Source organism: Microcaecilia unicolor, chromosome 11 (assembly GCF_901765095.1).
Source record: "Microcaecilia unicolor chromosome 11, aMicUni1.1, whole genome shotgun sequence".
In the NCBI taxonomy this organism is placed as follows: Eukaryota; Metazoa; Chordata; class Amphibia; order Gymnophiona; family Siphonopidae; genus Microcaecilia; species Microcaecilia unicolor.
Window position 1 is genome coordinate 83,532,474 of NC_044041.1, and position 16,070 is coordinate 83,548,543.

Below are 16,070 nucleotides of genomic sequence, written 5' to 3' on the forward strand. Positions count from 1 at the left end.
GTTAATGGCTCAGTTTTTTTTTCGTGCATCTACCCCTTTGTCCTGTAAACACAGCACCAGCTTACTCTCATTCGCAGCTCCCTAAAGCTATGGAACCAGCAGAGGATGACAGGCAACTCTCCTAGCAAACTGCTCTTTTGAGGTGGTGGGGGCAAATGAGCCTTCCCAGAACAAAGCAAATGTAATCGTATCTATAGCCGCGTTTCCTATACGCTCCAATCATCCAAAGGCGTCCTGGCCAAAAGGAAAGGAGAGGGTTTAATTATCACGAGTGAATTAGCTTTAAATACTCCCTGTCAATGTGAAATCCTGGGAGGCTGGGTTCTTCAGCTGCGAGGTGGGGCAATTAACAAGTGATCAGCTGCTTCCAGGGTGTTAACCATCTCTAACAGCCTGCTTTTTTTTTTTTTTTTTGTAAGCATCCCCTTCATGCGAACAAATCTGTCCACATAGGTGCAGACTAGAGATGTATCCCATTCTTTCGGATCTGTGCACTTTTTTTTTGTTCTCTCTTCAAGGAAGGTTTAGTTCCAAAAGATAACTGCAGCACCACAAGGGCAGAATACGAGATCCACTGTAGTGCACTAGGTAGATTCCTGAAATGACCTGGGACAAAACGGTTTATATATGTATGTTGATAGTTACTATACCCTAAGCCACTGGGCAGAATAAATTCTGACACAATCAGATCTAAGCGACTCATGTTATTGATAACAGGGGGTAAAGGGCGGGGTTCCACTGGCCCAGCTTGAAAGGACAATCTTTATATACCCACTGGCATGGGTTAAGATTTAGGATGCTCTAAATGGAAGTGACAGATACAGAAAAGGCAGCTGGTAGGATTATATCTACAGCAGCTGCAGATCTCTCAGCCGTGTAAGGTGAGGCTTTGATATCAGACTCCTGTCCTGGGCATATAGGTTATACAGTGTTGGTTTAATAGATCGGTCTTTGGTTATCTGTATGGGCTGCAGCTCTGTCTCAGCCTTTTCTTTCTCCCTCGGGATGGGCTCTGGGTGGATCCTCCTCCGAGAGACAGTTTGCCATTTCACACTTTCATTTAGGAAGAAACTCGTGGCAGGCAGTAGCAGGCGACGAGCAGAACCCCTCCCCCAACCAGCAGAATGGGGGCCGAGCCCAGGCTCAGCCCTCCCCCTTCTCTGCTCGCGATCCGATCACATCTCTCCAAACCTGGCTCTTCCTGGCTACTTTCCCAAGAAGGAAACAACCGAGAAGAGTTTCCTACCTGCACTTCCCCACCTCCAGAGGCCCCTGTACCCTCCTGCCCGTGAGCAGCCTTGCCACCTCTTTGCAAATTTCTTGCTAGGGCAGTGGACCTTCCAGGATCCCTCGTCCAAAGAACTGCTCTTTGGGACATCATTTTGCCCTGGTGGCAGTAGGTTGCAAGCCTTTCCTCCTGCCACTTTGTCGGGTCTCAAGGGAAAAGCACGAGAGATTTATTTATTCCTTCCCTTCAGGACCACCTGTAAAGTTTATGGCCAAGGACGCCTTGCCATCCAACCCAACAAAGACAAAAATGTATCTGTAGACATGGTCTGTTCCTTAACTTTCCATTTGAACAACGTGCTTTTTGGCATCGTTTGGCAGGACTTGGCTCTCTTACAAAATGTGGACTGGAGGTATCCGATTGCAACCCTCGACAATGTAACATTAACCCTCTCCTGTAACGCAGAACAAAACGATTAAAAAAATATATAAATCTGAGCAAATAGTAGTGGAAAGCAATGAGGCTTTGATTACTCAAACTACTTTTCAGAACAACCCACGATTTTAAAGATGAAAATCGAACCGGTTTCGGATGTAATGGGCACCTTAAGGTTTGTGACGGGCTGGGGGTATTGATTTGTAAACCACCCCTTCTCTCCCCTTTTAAATGCTCCCTTTGTGATGGCGCACGTTGCCTGCCGGTGGGTGTCAGCTTCTTTTGTGCTCGGTTCTAATCAGCCGCAATTAAGTTGCCGCTTTGATTTCACCAGATGCATCTGATCGCTGTTATAACCTGCCAATTGGTGGGGATAGAAACCTAAGTAACAATTTTACTTTATTTTTATTTTAAGGGCGGTTAACAAAGCCATTTCATTGTTGCCTTCAGTTCGTCTACTTTCTATTTATTTCCCCCCCCCCCCCCCCAAAAAAAATGCTGAACATCCTTTTTGAAAAGCGTCCAGGAAAGAGGACAACAGGATTTTTTTATTCTAAAGTATTTTGAAATGCCTCCTTCGAAATGTTAGTATATCTATATACTGCATATAAAATCTTAGGACCGACTGGCTTATTTTCTCAGGTTTCAGGAAGACCTAGAAATCTAAAAGCTGTGTGCTTTGTCGATACAGTACAAAAACGTCTAAGTGTTTCATACCATACTGTAAGCGCACAACTGATCTGATTGTATTTCCTATTCATCGCTGGAAAATCCGGGGCATTTTGGAATAAGATGCTATCAAAGCAAATTACAAATCTGGAATACGTTGTCTGCTGAAGGTTGTTGCTCTGTACAGGAAAAAAGACGGATGGTGCATAGCTTCTCGGATTATAGATCATTTGGGAGCTCCGAGGGGGGGAGGGGGGCAGGTAACTGGCTGACATCGTTTTTTTTTTTTCCTTGCTCACATTGCTCTGTTTGGATTGTCCCACGAGCCTGGAAAACATGGCAAAGTGGTTTAAAGATTACTTGAGTTTTGGGAGCAGGAGGTCTCCCCCACAACCCCCAAAGCCAGACTACACTGAGAGTGAAATCTTGAAAGCCTATAGAGCTCAGAAGAGTCTGGATTTTGAAGATCCTTATGAAGACCAGGATCATACCCCCAAAGGGGAACTAGGTCCTGGGGTGACCGGCTCCCCGAATAAGACCGGAGGCTCAGAAGTGAAATTCATGTCCCCGAAACACAGACTTATCAAAGTGGAGTCTAGCGACTTGAACAGAAGCAAGGTCCTGCTGGCTAGAATGGAGGAAGTCAAAACCATTCAAGAACAGGTAGGTGTGTCTCTGCCCTCCCAGGTGCATCTGCCCTAGGTAGAAGGGCTTTGAGGGAGATGTCTCTCTCTTGAATTGGGGTTGTGTACAATGGGGATTCTGTTGAAGTTACCAGATCATGAGTTCCTCAAACCCCCATGTTTGTGGTTACTATTCCCCCCCCCCCCCCCAGCTCAGGTGCAAGATGTGGGCCCGTCATTCCACCAGAAGTCACAAGCCGGTAGTTGCTCAGTACAAACCTGAATGTTGGCACTGTTGTCTGGATCTCTTTCTTTTGGGGAACAGCCTTTGTCCCAGTCAGTAGACACGGTCTATAAGCATTTCTAAGCCTGGTATTTTTTTTTGAATGTTAGTTCAGTGCAACGGTACCAATATTGGAAGAGATTTGGAGGGGGAAAGGGTGACACAACTATTTCTTCCTGCAGAGCATTGACTAACATAACTCTTGGAGGGGGAGGCAGGGAGAGGGTAGCACAGAGTTGAGATCTGGTGGTAAAACTTGCTTAATATCCCTGAGAGTGAATTCCTTCAAAAAGGCGGTAAAATAAATCCAAATAAATATTTGAGCAGCTGAAGAGGACGGTGTTATCCATTGGACTCTGGGGTGCTCCTTTGATGCTGGCATTAGCTCCTTAACTTTGCCCTGCAGGGCTGAGCTTAGTGCTGGTGGTCTGATTCTGTCAGTGAAAGCCTTTGAATCCCTCATAGGCACAGTCTGATTTCTCAGAGGTAGTGATTCAAGGACTTTGAGGAACAGCTGATGTCTGATCTAATGATGCTTTTATTTATTATGGTGTATATATGTGTGTATTATATATATATGGAGAGATAGAGATAGAGAGATAGAGAGATAGAGATAAAAAGATAAAGCTGGCACTGAGCAAAGCAGGTTCCCTAAATATACACTTGGTTGTGGGGAGGAGCCAGTAGACTTACACAGGAGGCAGAAAAGGGTAGAGGAGGGAGCTGTACCACAGTGCTTTGATTTTATGCTCAGCATAAAATAGAAAATCTGGAGAATAATGCATTATTAAAAGACAATTTTTACAGTACACTCATGCATAAACCCTCTCCAAACCTTTGCAAAGAGGTAAAGTACTCCTCAGGGTGAGGTGGAAAGGAGAGCGCACAGGCCAACTGACCTCAGGGACCCACAGCATGCCTGGCAGAGCAGCTACACTTCAGTAGCCCAAGCCCATAGCTCCTGAAGAGGCAGAGGGGCATATCTTTGCCACAAGCCTCCAATGAGATGTTGGAGTTGATGTGTAGTGTCAGGATGGGAGGAGGAGGGGGCACCTCCTGTATTGGCACAGGATACACTACCCATTGCAGGGCCAGTCTTAGCAATTGTGGGGCCCTGTGCAGACCAGTTCAGTGGGGCCCTCTGCCCCCCCCCCCCCCCGCCCACCACCATAAACCATAATTTATCAGAGTTTAAAAGGAGGTTTAGAGCTCTCGGAACCCCGCCTCACCCCACACCTTGATGTGCATCCACCATGTTTCAGTAGAGAGCAGCAGACAGTGACAGCAATTTTCATATCCCGTCAGCTGCTGAGCCCAGAGCCTCCTCGCTGCTGCATCCCACCCTTGCGGAAGCAGAAAGTGACATCAAAAGGGGGGGTGGGACGTAGCAGCAAGGAGGCTCTGGGCTTGGCCGGTGCCTGATGCTCTCTACTGAAATGTGGATGCACATTAAAGTACGGAGCAGGGAGGTGTTCCGAGGCAAGAGGACAAACGTGCCAGAGCTGCGGGGGGCCCTTAGGAGCGTGGGGCCCTGTGCGACCGCCCCTGTTGCCCCTGCCTAAAACTGGCCCTGACCCTTTGTAATTAGCACTGCCTATGTTCCAAGTATGTCTTCAAATAATTTACTCTGGAACTGTTCTTTTAATTTTCCTTGTGAATTTAAGCTATATAAAATAGGAAACCACTTAAAGCTCCTTTTCCTAAAATGCATGAAACAATTGCTGCGTGAGCTAGTGTGTGTTAACTATTACCACACTGTCATGACAGCACACACCGATTTATGCGCACACAACTTAATTGCTTAACAGTGGTGTAGCTACAGGGGGCCACGGGGGCCTGAGCACCCCAAAATTTGCTCTGGGCCCGTGGTTTGGCTGGTGGGGGTCTCCAACCCCTGCCAGCTGAAGCCTTCATCCAGCACTGGTCTCTGGCACCTTCAACGCATTGCCTTCCCTGCTCTCTTTCCCCCTCACGGTCCAGCACGCTCGTTTTAGTGATGCGAGCCAAGCTAGGTACAGCGGCGGCAATGGGTGGGGGGGGTGGCGGGACGATGGACCAAAATGTGCTCCCCCACTTTGGGCTCTGCCCCTCCCACCTCAAGGTCTGGCTATGCCCCTGCTTAACAAGCCAATCAGTGCTGATAATTGGCCACTAACAAGCAATTGGCACTATTTAGAACTTGCGCATACAACTTTCTAAGCGTATTCTGTAACGTGCAGAAATTCTAATCTTTGGATCTCAAAGGGGCGTGGCCACGGGAGGGGCATGGGTCAATCATGACCATTCCTAAAAATTATACTCACTGTATAGGTCTAATCTGCACCTAAGTTAGTCATGGACATTTACACCAGGTTTTAGTTGGCGTAAATGATAGTGCCTCAACTTTAGTCGCAGGAACAGGCGCTAAATGTTTTCTATAAACCGCACCTAACTTTAGGCGAGGTTTATAGAATAGCACTAAGCATGTTTTCTTTTTCAGTACTAATTTTTTTTTTTGGTGCCATATATAGAATCTGGTCCTAACTGCATACCATGTTATGGGGCTGGAAATGGATGAGGAATGGGTATGAACTGAGCATTGCAGGGTACTGTCACTGGTGCAGATGCACTTCACCAGCCTCTAGACAGGAGGCAGTAAGTGTACCTGCACTGTCGGTACACTTACCCCCTCATTCTGTAATTTTGCATGCACATTTTCACACCTAGCTTGCAAAATTGTGCACACAGGTCATAGAATTTAAGTTACTTGGCAAAATAGGTGTTATTTGGTAGTAAAACCAATAATTGGAGCAAATTGATGCTAATTTGCACTAATTTGCAGATAGATGTGCACAACTGCACTAAACTCCAGTGCTCAAAGCAAACCAGACTTGCAACGTTTTATTTAGACTGCTTTTAGCCAGTCTAAAAGAAACATTATTGTGCGGCCAATGCACAGAGGCTTTCGGCCACTGCTTTACCGTGCACGGAAAGCCCCATGCTAATGAGCTCACTTGTATTAAAACGAGCTCATTAGCAATTTGTGTGATGCATGAAAACCCCTGCCCTTGCCGCTAAAAACTAAGGATAACTCCAGAGCTGACTTTGCTGTCAGTGCCTGAGCACTGATTGGCTCAGGCACTGACAGGAAAATTGGCAGCGGACCAGTTTTCTGTGCCCGACCCTCCCCTAACAACATCCACCTAAACAATATTCCCAGAGGTCCCGTGAACCTCCCACACATCCACACACAAACATACATATACCCACACTCCTTTAAAAATCCCTGGTGGTCTGTTGGACCCTCAACACCCAAAAAGAAATCGCCCAGTGTTCTGACTGGACCCCCTAGTCCACTAAAAGCCCTGCTGGTCTAGTGGAATTTCCCTCTACTCCCCAGTCCCCTGAACATACCTTAACGTTGGAGGCAGGAGGATCACTGCCTGCTTTGAAATGGTGGTGCCCAGTTCCTGGAATGCACTGGAAGGGGCCTAAGCACCAAATAGAGTTTTTTTCCTTATATGGTGCTTAAGCCATATAAGGCAAAAACTTATATGGTGCACTGGGCAGGGGCTAGGTGCCACCATTTTGAAGTAGGCGGGCCCAGAATGCAGGAGGGTGGAGGCAGTTCCCCTGCCTCCAACATTAAGGTATGTGCAGAGGTTTGGGGGGGGGGGGGTGAAGGGGAATTCCACTAGACCACCAGGGCTTTTAGTAGAGTAGGGGATCAGGTTGGTGAGCCCACTGGACCACTGGGTGACTTATTGTTGGGGGTAGGGGAGTCCACTGGGCCTCCAGGGTTTTTTGGTTCTGGGAGGGCAGCGAGGGGGGGGGGGGCGGAAGGGATTCATTGTACCACCAGGAAAGTTTTAAAGGTGTGGAGTGGGGGGGGGGGGGGGGGGCGAGGTCTTCTGGATCACCAGGGAGTTTTAAAGGTTGGAGGGATTGGGAGGGGTCAGATTATACACACGAGCTTTACCTACTGTACAGCTCTTGTGGGCTTGTGCCAGGAATGCCCGGCCAATGCTCAAAACTAACAATGTGCATATAATTTGCATGCTGTTGATGATGGAGCATTGATTGGTAATTCTTACTCGGTGCTGAGCCAGTGTTTTTCTAGCGCAGTTCTCTCCAGGTGGTGGAGTTTTGTGCTTCAAGCCCTTAGTTGCTGTTCACAGGTGCATGGGTGGGTCAGAGGTGTGGCCAGCACTTACGCGCTAAGATTCTAGAAAACTGTCAGTTACATGTGCAACTGCAACATTTAATCATGGTCATTTACATCAGCTATTGAAATGGTCATTTATATCAGCTATTGAAATGGCCTAAGCAGCTGCACCTGAATGTTGGCGTGTTAAATGCCAACTTATTACAGCCTGTGTAATTGCAACTATAGAATTTGTGCGTAGTACACAGCTAATTCTGTAAATGGTGCTTAAAATTCCATGCACCCAATTTTAACATGCAATTTAAGTAATGAGCCTGTTGGTGCCAATAATTGGTGTTAAATTGTACAGCGCTGCGTAACCCTAGTAGCGCTTTAGAAATGTTTAGTAGTAGTAGTAAAGATGCATTTGAACATAAGAATAGCCATACTGGGTTAGACCAATGGTCCATCTAGCCCAGTATGCTGCTTCTAGCAGTGTCTGATCCAGATCATAAGTGCCTGGCAGAAACCCAATTAGTAGCAACATTCCATGTAGAACCCAAAGAGTAGCAAGATTCTATTCAGGATCTCAAAGAGTAACAACATTTCATGTAGAACCCAAAGAGTAGCAAGATTCTATTCAGGATCTCAAAGAGTAACAACATTTCATGTAGAACCCAAAGAGTAGCAAGATTCTATTCAGGATCTCAAAGAGTAACAACATTTCATGTAGAACCCAAAGAGTAGCAAGATTCCATTCAGAATCTCAAAGAGTAACAACATTCCATGGGAGCAATCCCAAGGCAAGCAGTGTCTTCCCCATGTCTGTCTCAATTGCAGACTATGGACTTTTCTTCCAGAAACTTGTCCAAACCTTTTTTTAAACCCATATACACTAGCTGAGATTCCAGTGTGCTTGGGCTAGTCTTACTAGGAAATCTATGTCTTTGACATTCAGATCTGCTTTGTATGTTCAACAAAGAACCCTGGATACTCCCACCATCACCAACATAAACCAGTGGAGCTGCTTGGCTGAACCTCTCTCAATACTGCCAGCCCTTCTAGTTTATAATTAGCACATTACCACATCCTCCAGCAAAGAGTTCCAGAGCTTAACTATTCTTTGAGTGAAAAAAAATTTCCTTCTATTTGTTTTAAAAGTATTTTCATCTAACTTCCTTGAGTGTCCCCTAGTCTTTGTACTTTTTGAGTGAAAAATCGATTCACTTCTACCCGTTCTACACCACTCAGTATTTAGTAGACCTCCATCATATCCCCCCTCAGCCATCTCTTTTGCAAGCTGAAGAGCCCTAACCTCTTTATCCTTTCCTCATATTGGAACAGTAGATTCTTTAATGCGCAACTGAAAAGAGGTTGAGGCCATGGGAGGAGCATGGGTGGGTTCAGGGGTGTTTACTAAAGATGGGCACAGTATTATAGAATTCAGGGGATCCACACGCTTAATTTACATGTGAGGATTTAGATATATAAGAACATGCTGGAGACACCCCCAGGGGCTCGCCCACAGGCTTTACACTTACCACATGATGATTTTTTGCATCTAATGTGCAGTAGGTGCAAAACATTATTTTATATAACAAAATTTGCTAAAACTAATAGCCCATCACTTTTCAATGTATTAGTAAAAGGACCCCTTTGATTTGCTAAAAGGCACTTAACACACATTAATTCCCCTTATTAACTGCAAGTCCCTCCTTCCCCCTCCCTTTATTTTGTTTTATGTATGATCCTCCCTTCCTCCTCCCTCTCCCTTTATTTTATGTATGATTCTATTGTGCTGTATGATTTATTATTCTTTGTCTTATCTGATACTGTCCTTTATACATTGGAGTTCCTTTCTATTTTTTGTTTGTTTTTAGCCTGTTCTCCACCTTGAAGGCGGTGTAGAAAGGTGTGTGTGTTTTAAATAAACCTACAATGCATGGATACGAATTTATAGGGGTAGGTTGTTCCAAGATACCGATACAGGTGATATTTTTTCTGCCCAGCCAGCCCATATCTCTCCCCTTCCCTCACCGACAGCTGCAGCATGGAATTAAAAGTAAGTGTAAGGTCTCTAAGAAATGAATATTAATACAGGAATTTGTGCAGAAGGAGGCAGTGGGAACACATCCTTAATTTTTACTTCCCCCTTCTTCAATGGCAGTGCAGCTTTCTTGTGCTCCTAGATCCTGATTCCCAACTTTTGGCCCACCCTCAGGAGGGCTTTCCTGGATGCCCAATAGTGGGTTCCTTCCACCCCTGCCTGAATGGTGTTCTATGCCTAGCACACTTGAGGAAATGGGAGGGGGTATGATTACAAGCCCCTCCCCCTTAGTCTGCCTTCTACTGGTTTGAAGTCTTGAAGGCTGGTGTTATGACTAGCAGGCAGTGGTGTAGCCACAGGTGGGCTTGGGTGGGCCAGGGCCCACCAATTTATGGCTCAGGCCCACCCAACAGTAGCACATGTTTAGTGGTAACTAGTCTGAATCCCAAGCTCTGCCAGCTGAAGATTTCCCCCTGATGGTAACGAACATGCTACTCTCCACAACACCAGCACCTGTGCATGCTCAGTTTTCAGTGCATGCTTGCTGCCAAGATGGAAAGAAGCGTTTTCCCACCAGCTGAGAGAATTTTTTTTTGGAGGGGGGGGAGAACACTTGGTGCCCACCCAATTCTTGCCCAGGCCCACCCAAAATCTGTTGTCTGGCTACGCCCCTGCTAGCAGGTTACAAAAGCGTGCTAATTAGTTTTTTTTTTCTGTTTGCTGGTGGCTATTTGAGATGTCTGCTAGTAGTAGCTGAGATTCCAGTGTGCTTGGGCTAGTCTTACTAGGAAATCTATGTCTTTGACATTCAGATCTGCTTTGTATGTTCAACAAAGAACCCTGGATACTCCCACCATCACCAACATAAACCAGTGGAGCTGCTTGGCTGAACCTCTCTCAATACTGCCAGCCCTTCTAGTTTATAATTAGCTTTTAAATATCTGCTTCTACCCCCTCTCCCCCAAGGTAAGTGCTGGCATGTCCATATGAACAGACTGAAGAGAACAGTAGCTGCAAATAGCCCGCAAAATTGGAAAAGGAGGAGGTCCCCTGGGCCAGTTTTTGACATTCTTCCAGACATAGATGGCTTTTACATTTTCTTACTGCAGAGAGGAAAAAAGAACCTCCCACAAGTCACTGGAGAGACATCACTGTCAGTAACACCAGAGGAGGGAGGGCTGACAGCACAGAAGCCACAGGAGTAGCAGGAAGGTGATATCCTGTAGAGAACAGTAAGCTAGGGAAGAGCCATTCCTAGGCACAGTGTCATCCAGCTGTGGACTAAACCAGATGTTGTAATCTGAATTTTTGTGCCAGTCTTTCCATATAGTGCTCAAGACCATTTATAGGAATTCAGGGACAATGAATCAATTCCCAGAAGTCTAGCTGGAGGGGAGACAGTGACGTGGCCACAAGCACTCAATGGGTTAAGTAAAGTCAGGTCTGGTGTTAGGGGGTGGCAAACAAGACAATTGTCTTGGGCCCCTATGCCAGGGAGAGCCACAAGACAGCCTGAAGGTGGGCTTGCGTCCCCTCCCCAGTTTCTGGGCTGGGCCCCTGCCAGTCTCACATTAGACCTGAGTGAGTGTTGAAATGAAATAGCAGAAAATGGGAAATTGCTAAGGGCCATTCATTGTACCTCCTAGTTCAGATCTAGCAAAAGGTTTTGGTTTATTGCCCCACCCCCCCCCCATTGTATGATTGTAAAGGGTCCTGTTTTCTCCCCCCACCCCCATGGGGTGGCTCAGGCAAGGCAGCAGTCTGTTATCAATAGGGTTACTATATTTGCTGAGACTAAAAAAAAGAGGACACACAAAAATAAAATCCCACCCCAGCTGCACAGTCACCTTGATCCCTCAAGGAAGTCAGATTCTATAAGCAGTGAAAATACTAATAAAAGTAACAGAAATGCATTTTCCTCTGTAGTCTAAACACAGAATTAGAAAAGATGTACCCGTCCAAAAAAGCAACCATCCATGAGCAGCATGTCCCTCCTTTCCTTTCCCTCCCCTCCTATTCATGAGCAGCATGTCCCCTTCTCCTCTCTGTCCCCTTCTCTCCATGTGCTGCATTTCCCCCTTTTCCCTTCCCTTTTCTTCCCTCTCCTCCATGTACAGCATGTCCCCCTTTCCTCCCATCCATGAGCAGCTGCCCCCTTCTCTCCCTCCCAGCCATGAGCAGCTTGCACACTTCTCTCCCTCCCCTCCCGGGCCTATCTTGCAGCCCTGGTGGCCTAATGTCCTCTTTGGGGCAGGAAAGAACCCCACTTTTTCCTGCCCGCTGCTTCTAACCTCCCCGCTGCTGCCGCTTCTTGAAAATAGCTACCGAGACTTCAAACAGTAGCCTTACAAGTCTTCTGTGAAGTCTCGGCAGCCATTTTCAAGAAGCGGTGGTAACAGGGAGGTCAGCATCAGTGGGCAGGAAAGAGTAGGGTTCTTTCCTGCCCTGAAGACATCACTAGATCACCAGGGTGCAATATGGTAGGCTTGGGAAGGGGAGAAAGCAAGCCCGCCTTCCAGCCCAGAAACCTGGACAAACAGGCTGACTGGAAAAAAAAATGTCTGGACCCCTAACAGTCCTCTGAAAAGGAGGACATGTCCAGGGAAATCTGGGCATGTGGTAACCCTACTTATCAAGATAAGTACCTGTATACAATATGTAAGCCGCATTGAGCCTGCCATGAGTGGGAAAGCGCGGGGTACAAATGTAACAAAAACAAATAATAAACACTTGAGGCATCCTCCTCGACTAATCTAGTGATCTGATTGGTGAACCTGCCCTGAACCTGTACAATTGATTTCACCTGTGTCTGCCTTGATGTGGAAGGTTTAATTACAGGAATTGGTTGCACTTTCTCTTGCTGAAGGTTGGCTGCATTTTCAGAGGTGATGAGAGAGAGAAGGAAACCTTTCATTTCTGCCCCTCTTCCTCAATTTATGGAACAAGAATCTTACCAGACCAAACCCAGCTTTCAGCGGCTGCCCATCTGACTGATGCAGTAAACATTTTTACTATACACCCCATGGCCAATACTTCCACCTCCCTCTTCCTCACACTCTTCTTCACATCACTGTACTCAAATTACTATGTGCACATGTGAAATAATGCCTGATGTTCTGCATTTTACAGTCTGATTTCCCACCGGCTCCAACATTTTCTAAGCTATCTGTAGCTCCAAACCTTCCCCGTGCTCTGTCCATGTGCCCTTATTGTTAAAAAAAAATTCTTAAGCAGCAAAAACAGGGCCACTGCAAGGATATTGGGAGCCCTTGGCAAACCTTCAACCTTGGCTCCCCCCCCCCTCCCCATTTAACATTCAGCCCTCCAACTCTGCCCTTCCTCCACCGGATTCTGATAATTAAACTAATAATGCAGGATTATTCCAACAGCAGCCCTCCCACAACAATCTATAATTGAACAGTGTGTGTGTAATGAGGGCAATTTCCAAAAGTAACTTATCCAGTTAAATTGTATGTAAAAACTGCCCCCCTTCTCTGCAGGTGAAAGAACATGCTAATGGTTCTCTGAGTTTGTATGGCTGCTGTCAGGAGCTGTATTATGCTTTGACTGTAGCTGCTTTTTGCTTCCCTAGGCCACTGCCTACTCTTGTCCAGAGGTCAAGCTGGCCCTGCTCAATGGTTCTCTACCTGTTAAATTATTCTACAAGGGAAGGGTGGGCTTGCCTTTAGGAATGACTCCCACAGCTCTGGGTTCCTTTTACGTTGAGTCCTGTGGCACATCAGGGCCAGCTGTATTTTGCTTCGTTGGAGGCCTATTCTCAAAGCTGGGCGATGAGGCCCCCAATGCAACAACACCGCAAAAATTAGCTCGGGGTTGCTCGAAGGAATAAGTATGTAAATATGTATGCTTAATTCACGCTAGTAAACTGAAAGTAGGGGGAGGACCGTGCCTGGCACATGCGCCCAGAGGTTTTCTAGTAAGCACGGCCCTTGTGCACATGGCCAGACAAAACCAGATGTGCAAGCACACATTGGTGCTGTTCTTCTGGGCCTTTAAATATGAGACTTTCAAACATAGTTTGCACTGAAATTTTGGAAAGGCTCATGTTTAAGCACAGAAAAGCACGTTTGGTTTTGCTTAGACTCGCAAACATGTTTGTTTCTCACCATCGGCGTTTAAAGCTTGCATGGGCATCCTTCTGTTTGCCAAAGAAGACAAAACCCATCGTTTTAATGTGACAAATTGACAAGAAATCTTCTCCTGAAAACCTTCAATGCCACCCCTGAGCTGGCAGTAAGTTTTCGGCGATAAAGGTCATCCTTTGCTTCTGCGCATTGCAGTGCTGCCGTCCGAGCATTGGGAAGAAATACTAACCGACCTGATTTGCATCCTTGTAAATGCATTTTCAACACAATTTGTGGCAATGTGTCGCGCACATATTAACACCCGCGGTGCAGCCCTTTGGGCATTCTGCTTACACTAACGTGTACAGATCAGGTGCTAAACCCTTGTACCGCTAGGCTTTGAGCATCGGCCTCTTGAAGAACAAGTTTCAAGCCTATTCATTACTTATGTATATTGCTCTAGAGAAAACTATCTGAGTGGTTTACAATTCCACATATAACAACTACAATACTGCAGCAGGGCATGTTTATCCACTCCTACCCTAGCTGAGATAATATTTAACCATCTCTTTGACCTCATGTGCAACTTTCTTTAAATTAGTCGCCTTTTTAACTCTTCTTACCAGGGGCATAGCCAGACCTCGATGGGAGGGGGGGGCACATTTTGGCCCGCCTCCCTGCTGCTGCCCTCCTGCTGCCGCTTCCCCCCCCCCCCCCCACGGCCGCTACTGCCCTCCTGCTGCCGCTTCCACCCCCCACCACCACTGCAAAGGTACCTTGGGTGGCAGGGGTCCCCAACCCCAGCCAGCTAAAACATTTGTCTTGTGCTGGTCTCACACTGCCTGGCACCCTGTCCTGTTTTCAGTCACTGTGCATGCTCGTTTTAATGAAACACTAAAACGAGCGTGCACAGCGACTGAAAACAAGACAGGGCGCCAGGCAATGTGAGACCAGCGCGGGACAAACGCTTTAGCTGGCAGGGTTTGGGGACTCCCGTCAGCCAAACCAGGGGCCCCAGAGCCAATTTGGGGGAGCCCAAGCCCCTGTGGTCCCCCCCGTAGCTACGCCACTGCTTCTTACTCTTATCTATATATGGGGCTCATTTTCAAAGCACTTTGACTCACAAAGTTCCATTAGTTACTATCACAAGATTCCAAAAAACTGCACAGAGGATTTAAAATAGAAACTATCAAATATAAACAAATACTCTGAACCTTGGCTGATACTTTGGCACTTAAGTCAATTATAAATAATTATAAAAATAGCCTCAAAAGCCCAGGGTACCTTTAGAATAGGACACCAACTGCAGTGGCTAACATCATAGGCTCCTCCACCTTCTGAAAACACCTACAGAGTAAAAACTTCTCAAATACTTTTATTGGAAGAAAAAGTCTGTAATAAAAAATGGAAGGAAGGGTGATAACTAACAAATTTTGACTTAAGTGCTCAAATATCCACAATTGTCTTTTTAATTGAAATTGAAAAACTCGTATCGGTATGAGAATATTTAAGAAAACCTCAAAAACAAAAATCACATCTTCTATACAAGTAGTATACTATGCCATACTTTGGATTGTTATTTGAATATTTTTACTGCTGTAACTGCCTATTGCTCATGTTTGATCTATTCTTACTGTACAGCGCCTTGAATGAATTTCTTCAAAAAGGTGGTAAAGAAATCCTAATAATAATTAATAAATACAATAAAAAAAGAGAAAAAGATAATGAAGAGCGATCTAACACTGCAAACCATTAGACCACTACCTTCCCACCAGGCAGCAACAGAGCACCTAAGATGCAAAGGCTAGACAGAATAAGTAAGTTTTAAGTTTCACTTTGAAATCAGCCAAAGACTGTCAAATGCAGATCTAAAGGAAGAGAATTCCACAAGCTAGGGCCCTGCCCATTAACCCCTGGATTCTATATAGAGTGACTGAAATTGCACACACAGATCCAGTCATATTCTGTTAATTACTTAAGAAGCCAATCAGCATCAATTATTTATTTGTTACATTTGTATCCCACATTTTACCACCTATTTGTAGGCTCATTGTGCTTACATAGTACCGGAGAGGCCTTTGCAGGCTCCGGTGTGAACAAATACAGGGTGATGTTGTGGTAAGATCAAGTTCATGTGGCACAGCCACATTAGCGAATCGGAGAATGGAAGAGTTGGGTTATGTCCATTACGTGCTTTAGTTTGGTTGTGTTGCAGAGATTAGGCATTTAAGTTGGATCGGTAGGGTATGCCTTTTTAAACAGGTTGGTTTTTAGTGATTTCCAGAAGTTTAAGTGGCCGTGCGTCGTTTTCAAGTATCAATAATTGCCGCTTAACAAGCAATTATTGATACTAATTGGCATTAATTAGGATTTATATGCACAACTTGTTAGGCGTATACTGTAAAGTGGTGCACGTAAATTCTAATGCGCGCTGCCAAAAAGGGGGCTTGGAATGGATGGACCGTGGGTGTTCTGAAAATCTATGCACATGGTTATAGAATACACCTGCTCTGTGGTTAACTTAGGCGTCTGTATTTACACCTAGTTTTACTTGGCATAAATGGACGCGCCTAGAGT

At 45.8% G+C, this 16,070-nt stretch overlaps 1 protein-coding gene across 1 annotated transcript in view; it reads left to right on the top strand.

Moving 5' to 3' along the window:
* Positions 1 to 1,193: 1,193 nt before the first annotated feature.
* SHD (Src homology 2 domain containing transforming protein D) overlaps positions 1,194 to 16,070 on the top strand; it is a 63,368-nt gene continuing 48,491 nt past the window's right edge. Inside the window, exon 1 of the mRNA XM_030220141.1 lies at positions 1,194 to 2,995. Within this exon, the coding sequence (XP_030076001.1) occupies positions 2,669 to 2,995 (327 nt within the window). The 5' untranslated portion in view covers positions 1,194 to 2,668. The remainder of the gene's footprint in view (positions 2,996 to 16,070) is intronic.